The sequence below is a fragment of the Diaphorina citri genome, unplaced genomic scaffold (assembly GCF_000475195.1).
Source record: "Diaphorina citri unplaced genomic scaffold, Diaci psyllid genome assembly version 1.1 scaffold823, whole genome shotgun sequence".
NCBI lineage: Eukaryota > Metazoa > Arthropoda > Insecta > Hemiptera > Psyllidae > Diaphorina > Diaphorina citri.
The window spans coordinates 85267-101781 of record NW_007378255.1 but is presented as its reverse complement, the minus strand read 5'-3'; the positions used below and the strand labels follow the sequence as shown (position 1 = coordinate 101781).

General features: G+C 39.5%; 1 protein-coding gene across 1 annotated transcript; it reads left to right on the top strand.

Moving 5' to 3' along the window:
- Positions 1–10509: 10509 nt before the first annotated feature.
- On the top strand, positions 10510–12701 carry LOC103512331 (protein furry-like). Its single transcript, XM_026825836.1, has 3 exons — positions 10510–10542; positions 11090–11559; positions 12527–12701. The coding sequence occupies exons 1-3, from the start codon at positions 10510–10512 to the stop codon at positions 12699–12701; spliced, it is 678 nt and encodes a 225-aa protein (XP_026681637.1).
- The last annotated feature ends 3814 nt before the right edge of the window (positions 12702–16515 follow it).

Genomic DNA, 16515 nt, shown 5'->3' with positions numbered 1-16515 from the left:
GAACCTGGAACAGAAAATGTACCAGAGAAATGTGAAACTCAAAGAAGCCCTTCCTTGGTGGGTAAAACACCAATGGGCCCAAAAAAGACCAATGTCCTTTAAAGTTGAAATTTTCAATCAAATTTCATCAAAATTGGACTAACCCTTCGGCAATAATGGTCTAACAATCATGAAGACAAAACGAACTGGATGCAAAAGGACTCGAACGAAACCACGCAATAACAAACTTTTTCTTGCAGGACATAATCAATCATGAATGGGTATCTGGATAATAACCTTAAGTACTTTCTATTCTGAAAGGGTGAAAGGCGAAAGCCGAATCCAGTGAATTCCTGTGGCGTGATTCATTTCCACAGGATTTTCCCAACATTAAGCATGTGCCGAGGATTTGAATATGAAATTCTCGCCAGGATTTAGGAGAAATATGAAGTCAAAGTCACCTTTTGTCCCCAGGGTAGACAAATTACAAATAATAGTAAGGTAGGTTTCCAAGGATACTGTCATTGAATTTGGTAGACAAACTTCCAAGTTTTAGTAATCTCCAAGTTTCTTGATAAAATAATGAGAGGGGGAGAGGAAATCAGACAAATAAACAAAACAAAACAATGAGTCAGTGGTCCCACTTCCACACACTTTACAAACCCCTGTCCGCAGTTACACATATTTCAAATTGCTTTCTTTAACCTCTCTCCTGACATTTGGCTGGGGTTTCAGAACAATTTATGATTTTCTGATTATTTGAAATGACTTTTATGTCCAGCAGATCTTTTTAGTAAACTAGTAGCTCCCAGAAGCATTCGAGAGATATTTTGTGTGTGTGGTTTGAAACTTTTTAAGTGCTTGAGTAGTCGTATAATTCTATGATTTACTGATTTCATTGCCATTATCTCGACGAACTGACTCTACCTTTCTCTGGAGAGAGAGAAATAGGTCTCATATCTGTGAACTTGATATACCAAACTAGTGCTTAACAGTAGGTAAGAATACTTGTGGGTTAGATGGCAGAGCATTAACTTCGCTTACTAATGGTTCTGCTGAGACGTCAGAAGATTTGGGTGTAAGAGATCATTGCTGAGAATCGTGACACTTCAAATAAAATGGCCTACCTGATGAGACATAATACAGACATTTTCTTTTTGGAAACTAATTTCAACACGGTTCTTTTGCTCTGAACTTTAAATTTATAATTATATAACTGGTGAAAAATAACAATATTGAAAGATTTAACCTGTAGGCACCCACCTTTTACATCATGGGAGTATAGAATCACTAAAGATTAATAAAATTACAGCAATAGATATTCAGTTTTGTTTCTTGTGCAGCCATAATTAGGTTCGTTGAGACTATTGAGTAGGAATATTTAAAAAATATTCCTACCACTCTACCAAATAAAGTCTACTTTCCCCGTAAGGGCGGCAAAGATTTGTCCACCCCTCAATCGTAAAAAATGTTTCCTAAATTTATTTAAATGCACATTTCCGACCCACATTTTCCACAGGAAAGCAACAAGTTCGTCAGTTGACATTTTTCAAATAAATAGCAGAAATAGATGAATGGAGGGGGAAAAAAATATATTGAAAAACTATTTAGAGATTCAAATGACGCATATGATTTCCTCCCAAGCATTGTACGATAGAGGATATGGCTGTAAAAAACCCCATATACGAATATCCATCTAAAGAGAAAGCTATAATGTTCGTATTATTGAGATTCTGGAAAAATATGCTGACAATTCTTCAGGGTTTCTCTTGCTAATAATTAAAACAATTAGGAGTACAGGACTAATTAAAATCAAGGCTTATTAATAGCTAATTATTTATCTTATCAATGTAATGCCATTACGATCATTACAGAGAAAAGAAGCACTCAATCTCCTTTACAAGTATCATTATTGACCAATTTTCAGTCCATCACCCAATAGGGAATCTTCTCCAGGGTGACCAAAAATAATGCCATCATCAAAATATCAGACCTTCCTTCAAAGGTGTACTAATAACTGCTAAGTTAAAGAGCACAGAAAGGGAGACGGGGAAAATAGTGGCATCCACCTTGCAGTGACCATTTCTCAATTAATAAAATGTTCCTGAGTTTTAGGTCAAAGTAACACTTAGATTAATTACATACTGCGTACCGTACCCAAGGTTACTTTCATCTTGAGCAGAACCCATATCCCAAGCTAAGTTGACTAATGAGGTCTCTCAAAGTTATCTTGACCGAATTGATCATTTTTTACTGGACTTTACTTTCCCCGTAAGGGCGGCAAAGATTTGTCCACCCCTCAATCGTAAAAAATGTTTCCTAAATTTATTTAAATGCACATTTCCGACCCAAATTTTCCACAGGAAAGCAACAAGTTCGTCAGTTGACATTTTTCAAATAAATAGCAGAAATAGATGAATGGAAGGGGAAAAATATATTGAAAAACTATTTAGAGATTCAAATGACGCATATGATTTCCTCCCAAGCATTACACGATCGAGGATATGGCTGTAAAAAACCCCATATACGAATATCCATCTACAGAGAAAGCTATAATGTTCGTATTATTGAGATTCTGGAAAAATATGCTGACAATTCTTCAGGGTTTCTCCTGCTAATAATTAAAAGTATTGGGAGTACAGGACTAATTAAAATCAAGGCTTATTAACAGTTATTATCAAATCATCGGCATTACAATCATTACAGAAAAAAGAAGCACTCAATCTCCTTCACAAGAATCATTATTGTCCAATTTTCAGACCATCACCTAATAAGGAATCTTCTCCAGGGTGACCAAAAATAATGCCATCATCGAAATATCACACCTTCCTTCAAAGGTATACTAATATCTACTAAGTTAAAGAGCAGTCACAGAAAGGGAGAAGGGTAAAATAGTGGCACTGGACTTTAACTTGAAGGTTTTTCTACTGATTATCTTTAAGATTCTTATCATATGGCCCTAAGATTATGCCGCTTAGGTAACCTATGAGTATGAGGACATACGTTTTCTTGGCACCTTGCACTTCGATTAGTCAAATCTTACGTCGCATCGTTCTTGTTAATAACCGTCACAAGGAAAAGAACAGACTACCCCCACCACATACATAACTAAAAGAGTACTAAAAAATAATTCAAGTACAACACACAAAACTGAACATACTGATAACTTTAGGAAGGAGCCACAAAAGGCAGCCCTAGAATCCCTAGCGTGAGCTGTATTTGAAATATATGCAAAAGCAGCACTGAACTTTCTCCTAAAACACACAATCATGTCTAAAGTGTCCAACGCTTATGTAAGCTCGTACATAGATTATTCGATAATGGTCACTAATGGTGTTTTTTTTTCAATCCAATAAAACCATAATTCTCAATACCGAGGTTCCTTACCTAACCAGCCTGCGGCATTTTACTTCGGGTCCCCTCAAACACATTTCTCATTGGTGGGTGTCACTGAGGGGAATTTGAGGCCGGAAACGTAGAGCCATATAGAATATAAAAAAATCTATTAATTAATATATGACATAGTCAAATTATTAGCTTTGAATAGGATTTCCAGGTTTCGAGAGAAAAAAGGTAGATTTTAACCCGTTTGGGTCCTGACCATCCCGATTTGTTGTTCAAAGAGTTGTTAGTGTTGATATAACTTATCTTCACAAATGTGTCACTCTGAAAATGAATTTATTCTTAATGGAAAAAGAATTCCAAGGTTGTCAAAATGGCCGCTCCCAATTTGGAGGTGATCACATTTGTAATAAGTAGTTCCCAATTTTCAGACAAAGTGACAATGTTAATACGTACATGCAGTTACATTATCTGAGTCAATTAGGAATTAGCAGGGATTAGCAACTTAAAAGTATACCACTTGTGAGTGGGTTCAACAGGTCATTCAAAATGTTCAGGCGTTTTCCAAACGTTTTCACAAACGAAAGGAACAAACATAGGTACGTATTACTATTACTGCGTTTATTATACTCGGTTAACTAGGACCCTGCGCTCACTGCACGGGTTAATCTTGTGAGTGGGTTCAACAGGTCATTCAAAATGTTCAGGCGTTTTCCAAACGTTTTCACAAACGAAAGGAACAAACATAGGTACGTATGACTATTACTGCGTTTATACTCGGTTAACTAGGACCCTGCGCTCACTGCACGGGTTAAAATCCCTCGGTATATCCAGGTGTAGCATGTCCCCCCCGTGGTGGGTAGCGATCTATAGCATGACCCTCCCGCTGTGCCATACTTCACATGAGTAACATGCTACCGGCCAAAATCCCCAAGGTCATCCTTACCAGGGCGAGAGGAATTTTAATGATGAAATAAAAGTTCCATGTCATGACTCTATGGATATTGGATAGGGATGGGACGGTGTGCACTCGACTGGTAACTCGCAAAATCCTAATCACACTGGAAGTCCGAAACGAAACATTTGCTTTGCAACAGTTGAGAACACTAAAAGACAGGAAACATGTTTCAGAGACAAGTCGGGTTGTTGATAAACAATGTTTCTGAAGAAAATGTTGCTGATGTGTACATAGATTTTTACGAAGCTATCATTGTCTGTGCCATCATAGACTTTTGAACAAGGATAATCAAAATATTTAAGTAGCCTGTTGAAGTATTGCAAAATTGCTTTCGATGTGCTTGAGAAGCAAACATGGAATGTTTCAAAGTAGCCTACATATTCCCAGAGCTTTTACCATTCTGAAGTAGGTAACAGGCATACCTTTATACCTACTAGTTCGTGGGTACTTTATGAGGCTCTGGGTCATCAGGAGATATTTGACTAGGCATGGAATCAGCAAGTGACCCCATTGTCCAGAAGATACCCAGCCAATCAGGCCTGCAACCAGCAAAACAAGATACGGATTATCGAGATCATTGTCCCTTCTTTCGTAAATTCAATGTAGCTCGAGCCATTATTGATGATAATGCCCTCCACTCACGCTCAGACCATTATTCGTAACGAGTGTGCCAGGAAAATCTTTAGACCTGAGTTTGTCAGACCATCTGAGAGGCGTCTTGAGATTTTTACGCCACCCACGCTCAGACTAACGTGAGTGGCAGACAAAGCCGATATTGGATTTTAGTACAGCCTCTCAAAAAATATTTCACCTGGTTCAAAATCGATGGTTTTGGTTAGATCCAACACAAATGGGGAAAGTTATTGGTCCTCTTACAAGACAGTTCTGCACAGGATACAGGAGTCTGGCAGTCTAGGTAGGAATTTCAACTCCAACCAAGAACTCAGCAGGAACCTAGGTATAGGAAGGCACTGGTGTTAGTTACCTTTAGTTAAATACCTATGTAGATGCTCCTATATTATATCTCTCGTAGATGAATATGAACATATAGGTAGGAAGGTTTCTAGATAATTATCGGGATATGTAATATTATATTCTCATTATTCAAATAATCCGAGGCTGAGTAATTAGAACGCATACGAGGAGTGACTCTTCCATTTTATTTCTCTTGTAATTAAAAATTAGATGAGATCTTCATTTTGTTTTCCTACGTTCCACCTATTCAGGGATCCTACATGAGTATGTTTGCACAATGTCTGATTGTATGGGTGTATGTGAGTTTTGAATACAATATCGCATCTCTAACATACATCTCGCCTGTATTATGCCTTCTTATTATGCAAAACATATTCGCGTAGATCACGGCCAGAGGGGTAAAAATATGCCATGGTGATGAATTCACATTTTCGACTGGAACGGAATCTTGATAAGAAATTTCAGTCCGATTTAAAGCTCGCTAATTGGTTGCAAGAATGCTGTGTTGCCAAGTTCGTTTGGAGTAAAGTAAAGGTCATTTTAGCACGCCCATAGCTTGTTCAGAACAACACAACTGTGCACAAAGTCAATATAGCAACACGTTAAAAAGGATCTGGACATCTAATCTTTAATCTTTCGTTTACCCTTTCTACCCAATCCCTAAATTGAATTTTCTGGATGCATGACATTAGTTATTTAAAACAAATTCTGCTATAACTACATACCTTTGGGTTGGGCCCATTTCGCTTGTTGCAGTCCGTATTTCGCCTTTGTGCTCGAACTATCTCAAACCTATTCACAGTTGAGAATCTGCTGAAGTGTGAATCAAGTTGTTTTTGCACCTCTAGTGTGAAAAACTTGAACATATGTGTGTGCATCTCCAGACGGGCGGGGATAAGTTCGGCTGAAAAAACAACAACAAAAACACCCTGCACCACAAAACAAACACATATGAAAATAAAATCCAACACAGTAATTTGTATATCTTTACCTTTTCTTTTCACTCCTCCATCGAACTTCTACATCTCAATGAATGCCTCCTCCCTCCTCTTTTCTCCTCCTCCTTCTCCTCCCTACAAACATGGATGGGAGGAGAGTTTTTAATTACTCATTAACTTTGACACTCAGGTGGAAATGCCATGGGATGAGAAGTGCAGGAACATAATAAAGTATGGATGTGTGAATTAAATAAATACAGGAACTGCACTGGGAGTGTTATTATATGTGAGAAGGCCTTTAGGTGCTTCAGGGAAGCTTGACAAAAAAATGTGAACACTTCCTTAGTAGGTAGGTATGTTTTCCATTCTCTGGTGCTTTTGCGCCCAAATCTAAACTGGTATCCCATTTTGCTACTTACCAATATGTTTTTCATTTCCTTTTTGCAAAGTGGTTAGATGTTAGATCTCTTTCAATCCCTCGGTATATCCAGGTGTAGCATGTCCCCCCCGTGGTGGGTAGCGATCTATAGCATGACCCTCCCGCTGTGCCATACTTCACATGAGTAACATGCTACCGGCCAAAATCCCCAAGGTCATCCTTACCAGGGCGAGAGGAATTTTAATGATGAAATAAAAGTTCCATGTCATGACTCTATGGATATTGGATAGGGATGGGACGGTGTGCACTCGACTGGTAACTCGCAAAATCCTAATCACACTGGAAGTCCGAAACGAAACATTTGCTTTGCAACAGTTGAGAACACTAAAAGACAGGAAACATGTTTCAGAGACAAGTCGGGTTGTTGATAAACAATGTTTCTGAAGAAAATGTTGCTGATGTGTACATAGGTTTTTACGAAGCTATCATTGTCTGTGTCATCATAGACTTTTGAACAAGGATAATCAAAATATTTAAGTAGCCTGTTGAAGTATTGCAAAATTGCTTTCGATGTGCTTGAGAAGCAAACATGGAGTGTTTCAAAGTAGCCTACATATTCCCAGAGCTTTTACCATTCTGAAGTAGGTAACAGGCATACCTTTATACCTACTAGAATTGATCTTCTTTGTATCAATACCTAGTACAAGTGTATGTTGAGCTAATGATACAGGAGGACTCTGGTTGTCATGGTGATATTTATGCGTCACTATCCACTGGCCAGTCACTTCTAATTAGAACAATATTCGTCTCGCCTCCTCCTCCTCTACTCCTCTTCCTGATTAAAAACACATAAACTTTGGGTCCCCAAGAGCAAGCTTTGGTCCGACACATAAACGCCGGGGTCTTGGCACTCGTGGGTACTTTATGAGGCTCTGGGTCATCAGGAGATATTTGACTAGGCATGGAATCAGCAAGTGACCCCATTGTCCAGAAGATACCTAGCCAATCAGGCCTGGAACCAGCAAAACAGGATACGGATTATCGGGATCATTGTCCCTTCTTTCGTAAAGATTCAATGTAGCTGGAGTCATTTTTGATGATAATGCCCACCGCTCACGCTCAGACCATTATTCGTAGCGAGTGTGCCAGGAAAATCTTTAGACCTAAGTTTGTCAGACCATCTGAGAGGCCTGTCTAGGTCTTGAGATTTTTACGCCACCACGCTCAGACTAACGTGAGTGGCGGACAAAGCCGATATTGGATTTTAGCACAGCCTCTCAAAAAATATTTCACCTGGTTCAAAATCGATGGATGGTCTTGGGTAGATCCAACACAAATGGGGAAAGTTATTGGTCCTCTCACAAGACAGTTCTGCACAATTGCCATCACGTAAGTATGGCAAGCAATCGGGAATAAACTCTGGATGTAGTAGATAAAGGATGTAAAAAAGGTTTTTTTTTGTCCTTCACTTTATCAACACACTTATTCACACCCGTTAACATACCCTGTTATCAAGTCGAAGAAAAAAGACATGAAAAAATCAGTTTTTTCCTCTCGCTTTTTGGTGAAACTTTTAGAACTGTCCGACTTACAGTTGAGAAGTTTAATGTAATAGAAAGTCGTGTGATGTTCACACCAGATTTTTTTCTGGAATAATTACCTCACCTCCTACTCCTTCTAATGGCAGATCTTGTACGTCATCATTGACCCCTTGTCTTGGACAAGGACAAAAACAAGACACAACTTTGTACTACATAATTAATGGTGGAGGTCACTTTAGAGCAAGATTTTTTTTTTATCACATCCAATTCACCCCGACTTTTTTTCAGTAAAAAATCTCTCTTTTTTGCGTTCGGCATGAAAAATGAGTTTCCGGATGAAAAGAAGGAGAAGGTCTTCAATTCTTCTGGAATAATTACCTCACCTCCTACTCCTTCTAATGGCAGATCTTGTACGTCATCATTGACCCCTTGTCTTGGACAAGGACAAAAAACAAGACACAACTTTGTACTACATAATTAATGGTGGAGGTCACTTTAGAGCAAGACTTTTTTTATCACATCCAATTCACCCCGACTTTTTTTCAGTAAAATCTCTCTTTTTTTGCGTTCGGTATGAAAAATGAGTTTCCGGATGAAAAGAAGGAGAAGGTCTTCAATTTGGCGTGACAAGTCCCCGTGAAAGTTTCTCTGAGGTAATTAATTTACAAATGACACTTTTACCTTCTCCGTACTCTCAGCACGGTCCTTGGCGTGAGAAATTACCTACCACGTATGTAGGTGCCTCTGTCCCATGTAATTTACGTGAAGGGGATTAATTACTTCTCCACTGGAAGGCGGTAAAAAAAGTCCAGAGGTCTGTAAAAAGAGGGCGATCTGCAACAACGGAGTTCTTATCGTCCCGAAATCGAAGAGAGGAGGACAGGATAGGAGAAAGCCAGCCGTTCTGAGAACAAAGCTTATTTGCATAGGATATTATAGTTCAGAATATAGTTCGCCTCGGGCGAAAATTAAACCCTCTACCAAGCGCTTACCTGGCAGTTGCGCTACCTTCCAAGTATCGTCCCGAAATCGAAGAGAGGAGGACAGGATAGGAGAAAGCCAGCCGTTCTGAGAACAAAGCTTATTTGCATAGGATATTATAGTTTAGAATATAGTTCGCCTCGGGCGAAAATTAAACCCTCTACCTAGCGCTTACCTGGCAGTTGCGCTACCTTCCAAGCTAACTAGACTGGCACTTTCTTTCTGGCCACCCTGTCTATTGGATCATCACAATTAGCTAAGCTCCAGAGTAGTGCTATACTGGGTAGTACTGGTGTATAATGATTATTTATAATCCTCTAATATTGTGACACTCTTGTAGCGTTGTTGACAATTTTATAGACTTGGCCTCACATCTCACGCCGCGTCCACACTTGGCTAACTTTCGTAAGACACGGACCTATAAGAACTTCAAGCTTTCAAGGAGCACAGATTCATCCATTCTGCGTAACTGGACCATCGGCGTTTGATTGACCGAGGGAACTGTAACAACGGTCTTATCGTCCCTAAATCAAAGAAAGAAGGACAGGATAGGAGAAAGCCAGCCGTTCCGAAAACAAACCTTATCCGATTAGGATAATATTCACCCTGGGTGTGGAAATGGAATCTGTGATTTAACACTAACAAGCGCTACCACCCAAGCAAAAGGACTAAAGTTGGTTTTGAATCTAGTTTTGACTACAATTGTGGACGAAGCTTTAAATGATCAGACTTTCCTTCAAAGGTGTACTAAAATTAAGAGCAAAGAAAAGGAGAAGGAAAAATGGTCGCATCCACCAACAAAATGAACACTGGTGTTTTATTGTAATTTTGTCCATGCACATCCACTTCTAATAACCCAAAAAAAGTAATAAATAATAAAATAAATAAAGAACTAATGGTAATCATAATAAAATAAATACCTAAATGATCACATCCACTAACAAAGTAAACATCAGTGTGTTCAATTACTGCTATACCTACTCTCGTTTATTTAATGACCTACCACCTTCTGGTGCCACAACTACAGAGGTTTCTAGTCCACCCTATATCGTTTCTCCTTGGCTTAATTTCCCAATGTCTTCTAATACTTCCTCAAGGAAGCTTTTCCCTTCCAGTGACTCGTGCAGTAGGATCTCTCCCATCTTGTCGCCTAATGATCCTTACTTCCGTAGCATCTCCTCTCTGTGTATTTTACTTCGATCTTCTGTTTTTTACGCTATTGTCCTTATACTTTTCCTATGCCAAGTCGCTTCATTTTGTAAAAAATATCAATAATAATAAATGGGTATTTCGATTGGGGGGAAACGATTACTCGATGTAATAATATGCAGCTTTTTTCTTGACCTACCAACAATCCACATGTCACTCTGAAAATGAATTTATTCTTAATGGAAAAAGAATTCCAAGGTTGTCAAAATGGCCGCTCCCAATTTGGAGGTGATCACATTCGTAATAAGTAGTTCCCAATTTTCAGACAAAGTGACAATGTTAATACGTACATGCAGTTACATTATCTGAGTCGATTAGGAATCAACGGTTGGCGGCATTTTACCGCTTTTTGGCGGTTTTCGGTGTAATTTAACAATATCTCGGGAACGGTACAAGCTAGAGACTTGAAATATGTAGTTCACAAATGTGACAAGGATGCAACACAAAACGTTTGGTTGAGATGGTTGCTACTCAAAACATTTGGTTGAGATGGTTGCTGCGCTTGGCGGTATTTTGACCGCTTTTGGACAGATTTCGACCGTTTTTTGGCGGCGCGCTTGGCAGTATTTTGTGGACAGATTTCGAACCGTTTTTTGGCGGTTTTCAGCTATAGCGACAAAACGGTTAGAGATATTGTAAAAGTTTGGGTAAAAGAACACTCAATTAAGCATCATTCAATAGGATAAGGAAAGTCGTGTGATGTTCACACCAGATTTTTCTTCTCTGTATTATTCTAATCGTGCCTTCCCTACTAATGTGTACGTTATTGTATTTCTCCCCTCTACAGGCAAAGCGTGTAGTTCTGTACGTAGCCCGCGCCAGACCAGATCGTCTCCTAGACGAAATGGTAACTGAGCTGCAGACCGTAGAGACACTGAGCTGGCTGATCGAGCGAACTGAAACGCCTCCTTTTTACCGCCTCACGTCTATGAGGAAACCATCCAACCATTCCGACCTAGCCACAGATCCGGATTTCTCCCCTCTACAGGCAAAGCGTGTAGTTCTGTACGTAGCCCGCGCCAGACCAGATCGTCTCCTAGACGAAATGGTAACTGAGCTACAGACCGTAGAGACACTGAGCTGGCTGATCGAGCGAACTGAAACTCCTCCTTTCTACCGCCTCACGTCTATGAGGAAACCATCCAACCATTCCGACCTAGCCACAGATCCGACCCCTGTGGGCGGTGCACTAGCGCCCCTGCCGGGCACTATACATACTAAGCGACACTCGGCTGAGAATGACACAAGGAATATTGGGTGAGTGTTGTGCTTTCAGGGTGCACTCAGCATCTTGAGTACAATTTTTGAGGAAGTGGTTGAAAAGTTGATTTTTTTTTAAGAGGTTTGACAGAGGGAACTGTAACTGCTATGGTCTTATCGTCCCGAAATCGAAGAGAGAAGGAAGATAGGATAGGAGAAAGCCAGCCGTTCCGAGAACGAACATTATCCCATCAGGATAAAATCCGCCCCGGGCGGGAATCGAACCCGCGGCCTAGCGCTTACAAGGCAGACGCACTACCAACTTGAAAAGTTGAAATCCAAACGAAATGGTGAGGCAGACAAAATATCGTATGTAGTTACATACTCGTGTCCCAAGTACGTAGGGCTGAAAAGCCCCGTTGAAAAACAAACACCAACACAAATGTCGGTTGAACTTTGATTAGAGTTGAACCTTTTAGCCAATCAATCCGAGTGAAATGTTGAGAGAGAAAAGCCTGATGTGACCTTAGCACCCTTACCAGTTGGTACTTCTTGAGACTGCGCCCCTGGTTTTCGAAGTGAACTAGAGAAAAAGAGCTGTCCCTCAGTTAAAAGACAAAATAAAATACCTAGCTCGTCTGCCTTGTAAGCGCGGCGCTAGGCCGCGGGTTCGATTCCCGCCCGGGGCGGATTTTATCCTGATGGTATAATGTTCGTTCTCGGAACGGCTGGCTTTCTCCTGTCCTGTCTTCCTTCTCACTTCGATTTCGGGACGATAAGACCATAGCAGTTACAGTTCCCTCTGTCAAACCTCTTTAAAAAAAGACTGTACCTTAATACTGCTTTCGCATTACTTCAAGGAAAAACTTATCTAGGCTGGCTCAACCAAAGTTTTCAAGTTTTAGCAGAATCTTTGAATTTTTCTTCTCTCGGTCAGTAAATTCTGCTATATTCCCATCGATATAGGGTTTAAAAAAAAAAAAAAAAAAAAAAAAAAAACTAGCTAATGCCACCATATTTTCAGGACCTGCAAGTCAGACTCGGCCGCTGTCCGGAACTCTAAGTTCGTACCACCCCGGGGCTCAGATAAGATCCGGACAGCTAGTGGTCCGGCTATCATGTCTGAGGAAATGTTTACACCCCCGGATATGGAGGTAAGTGGAATACCGGATATGAACGAAAATTACCGGATTATTTGAAACCGATTTATCTCACTATCCTAGAGATCTTATACCTAGAGGTCGTGGGATAAAAAATCAAAAGGAAAAATCCCGTAGGTCCTACATTGTTCTTTTCTATCTGTAACTTAAAAATGGACAATCCACAGTATACCTTCACAAGAAGTAATAAAATCTAGGACTTCGGTGTTTTCACTAGAAAAAGATTTACCATTATCCAGATGGGATGATAGTAAATGAGATATTGCCGTAAAAACACAGTGGGTTAGTTATCCAACAAAACTAGGTTTAGCCTCAAACTTCTACGATTCTACCATCCGGATTTAGAATTTACATTCCACATTTCTGACACCGAATCAGCGATTCCGGGCCTCGAAAAGGCACACATCAGACCCAAGTGCCGAGTCCAGTTATCATCATAAAACTTTATTTACGACCTCACATGATAACTGTGAACACCAACACATGCAGGACTCTGGTTGTCATGGTGATATTTATGCGTCACTATCCACTGGCCAGTCACTTCTAATTAGAACAATATTCGTCTCGCCTCCTCCTCTACTCCTCTTCCTGATTAAAAACACATAAACTTTGGGTCCCCAAGAGTTTCGAAATAAATTCTCAAACGGAAAATTACAAAAGAAAGAGGAAATGTTTAGGATTTTCTTTTCGACCAAAAAAGGTTCGAGGGTGGGAAGGGATCCCTTATTTTGACCGTATGCTCCTGTCTTGCCCTTAGGACATTTGATATATAGGTCGACCAGGTTTGGATAAGTCCTTCTATGGGGACAGACAATATTATTAGGGTTTTGATTTATGTAATCAAACTGATACACGATAACAGCAATCATATCGTCAAATCGAAGGCGAAATTGCGCAATGATAGTTTCTCACTTGGATGTTAGAGTTAAATCTAGCGTACGAGTAGAATGTGCGGTAGAAGATATATACAGGGTGTCAGTTATCTTTCGTAACAACGCCTGAGTAACTGCGTATTCACAAATGGAAGGCCAAGAAAGTCGTTGACGTACTGTAACTGCTGTAACACATTATTCAAATGGACATGGGGTTAACATACGAAACCCCAGCCAATGGAAGGTATTTCAATTCGAGGTCTATTGACGGCATTAATCTGGAATCCAGAACAGAAAATGATTCAAATTAGAAATATCGAAGAAATAAGTGGACGCCAAATCAGTAAACAAAGGGGTAAAGTAACACATTATTCAAATGGACATGGGGTTAACATACGAAACCCCAGCCAATGGAAGGTATTTCAATTCGAGGTCTATTGACGGCATTAGATATATGTGCGGTAGAAGATATATACAGGGTGTCAGTTATCTTTCGTAACAACGCCTGAGTAACTGCGTATTCACAAATGGAAGGCCAAGAAGGTCGTTCACGTACTGTAACAGTAACTGCTGTAACACATTATTCAAATGGACATGGGGTTAACATCCGAAACCCCAGCCAATTTCAAATCGAGGTCTATTGACGGCATTAGATATCTGGAATCCAGAACAGAAAATGATTCAAATTATTAGAAATATCGAAGAAATAAGTGGACGCCAAATCAGTAAACAAAGGGGTAAAAACAGTAAAGTTAGGTAAAATTAATACCTAACTGAAGAAATGTATTGTCTTCTTGTGCTGCTCCTTTCGATACTTCTTCATTTTTCTCCCGGCCAAAATCTCGAGATTATGAAATGAATTTCGGACTGATCGCGAGACCGGTTGGCTCTTAATCCTGTTGAAAGTTTCCTTTCTCACTCTCTCCTCTGGACAGCATAGATAACAAGGCTTTTGATTCTACTCTAAAATTCTTTAGATTAAGACCTCGATCCTCTTCCTTGCAACTCACGAATTTCTGGAAATCCTCCGGGTTCCATCATCTCACCACCCAGTATGAATAACATATCATGTTATATGCTCCAGCAACACTACACACACTAGTGTGTGTGCTTGGAGCTGTTAAGAAACATGTGTAGCCAATCAATTTGGTTCCGCCCAGCAGATCATTGTTTTTACCTTGGCCACGATAGACTCTAGGCAACGTCCACCACGTAATCTCACCAGAAACTCAACATTATCTCCAGGACGAAGAAAATTCTTCCGAAAATATTTCTCTCTCGTCGTGGTTTGGTTCTGAAGCCCAAATAGTTTCCAACGCTCTTCACGCATCATGGACTTTACTATATTTTGTTACTAGTAAAAATACCTTGTTATTTTACTAGTAAACTATTTATATCGATAGTTTGTAGTAAGCCTGATGTGTGTTCAATAGTTGTAATAGGTTAGGTTTGTATACTGGCATCTACAACTCAAGTACATACCTAATACCTGTCTGTGTCCATTTGAACAACAGATTCTGGGTTTTGTTCACATAAACGTCCACCGTTAGTATTCATATGACTTCCTTCAATGTATCCTATGAGATGTAACTTGAGCCTGGAAAACAACGCCGAATTAACACCACAAAAATTTTGACAAGAGCAATTTCTTGCGAAAGTTTTTCAAATGCACTCAAAGCTGCCTGCTGATCCCTAGTATCGGAATTTTATCCGGAGGCGTGTTGAAGCTTTGAAGCGGTCGAATTTCTTCAGAATTATTCTAAATTCAGGCACTTTAATATTCACTTAAGCACATTTTTTGTGAGGATTCTCTTTTCGTTTTTCTTTCTTTTTGTCTTTGTCATCTTAACGTCATCTTTCGCTTTTTGTTCAGACTTTTTCTCATGTCTAAACCTCTAACAAGATTCCCCAAATACTTACCAATTCCGGAATCTTCTAGCTCTGCCTTATCAAAAGCTCACTCATCAGATCTCCTGAGCTTCTTGTCAATGTGTCATAGGAACCAATGAAAATGAACATCACCACTGCTGAGGCCTGAAAAGGACCTGTGAAAGCCAAAACAAATAGGTAACAATACAAAAGCATAATGTAGATTCTGAAATCATAAAGACGACTTTCTAAAACAACAAAGAACCTGACAATTTATCGACTACCCTGTACATCTCCTCTTTATACGTTTTTCTTTCTTTTTGTCTTTGTCATCTTAACGTCATCTTTCGCTTTTTGTTCAGACTTTTTCTCATGTCTAAACCTTTAATAATCCCCAAATACTTACCAATTCCGGAATCTTCTAGCTCTACCTTATCAAAAGCTCACTCATCAGATCTCCTCAGCTTCTTGTCAATGTCTGTCATAGGAACCAATGAAAATGGACATCACCACTGCTGAGGCCTGAAAAGGACCTCTGAAAGCTAAAACAAATAGGTAACAATACAAACGCATAATGTAGATTCCGAAATCATAAAGACGACTTTCTAAACCAACAAAGAACCTGACAATTTATCGACTACCCTGTACATCTCATGGTTGATCTATTAAATTACATTTTATATTCCTAACCTAATGCCGTATGCTATGACATGTCTCAAAACACAACCAGAGAATTATAACTTTGAACATTATGCTTTTAACTCTGTGGTGTATTAAGACCGGATCTTTAGACGGAATCTTTATCTTTAATAGCTCGGTGTGAAACTGATCTGTGGCAATTTTGACGCCTCATATTTCGAAGATATATTTGAGCAAACTTGGGTCAGTGTTAAAACTTGAGCTTATATGAGTGAATAGTATACTTGAGGGGTTTCAGGATGTTAGTAAAGACAATTCCTAAATTGTAGGAATTTGATGAAGTTGGAGCACCTATGCCCGAAGCCACATATTGAGATGAAGTTAATCCACTTGGATGCAATCTGATTGGTCAATTCAAACTTTGGATTTCGATTAATCATTGTTTTCTCATTGGATTAACTGTCATATCAAAC

Coding starts and splice junctions, on each gene's coding strand:
- LOC103512331 (XM_026825836.1), top strand. CDS start 10,510: ATGGCCGCTCCCAATTTGGAGGTGATCACATTC. Junction 10,543..11,089: donor ATTTGGAGGTGATCACATTC/GTAATAAGTAGT, acceptor TCCCCTCTACAG/GCAAAGCGTGTAGTTCTGTA. Junction 11,560..12,526: donor AATGACACAAGGAATATTGG/GTGAGTGTTGTG, acceptor CCATATTTTCAG/GACCTGCAAGTCAGACTCGG.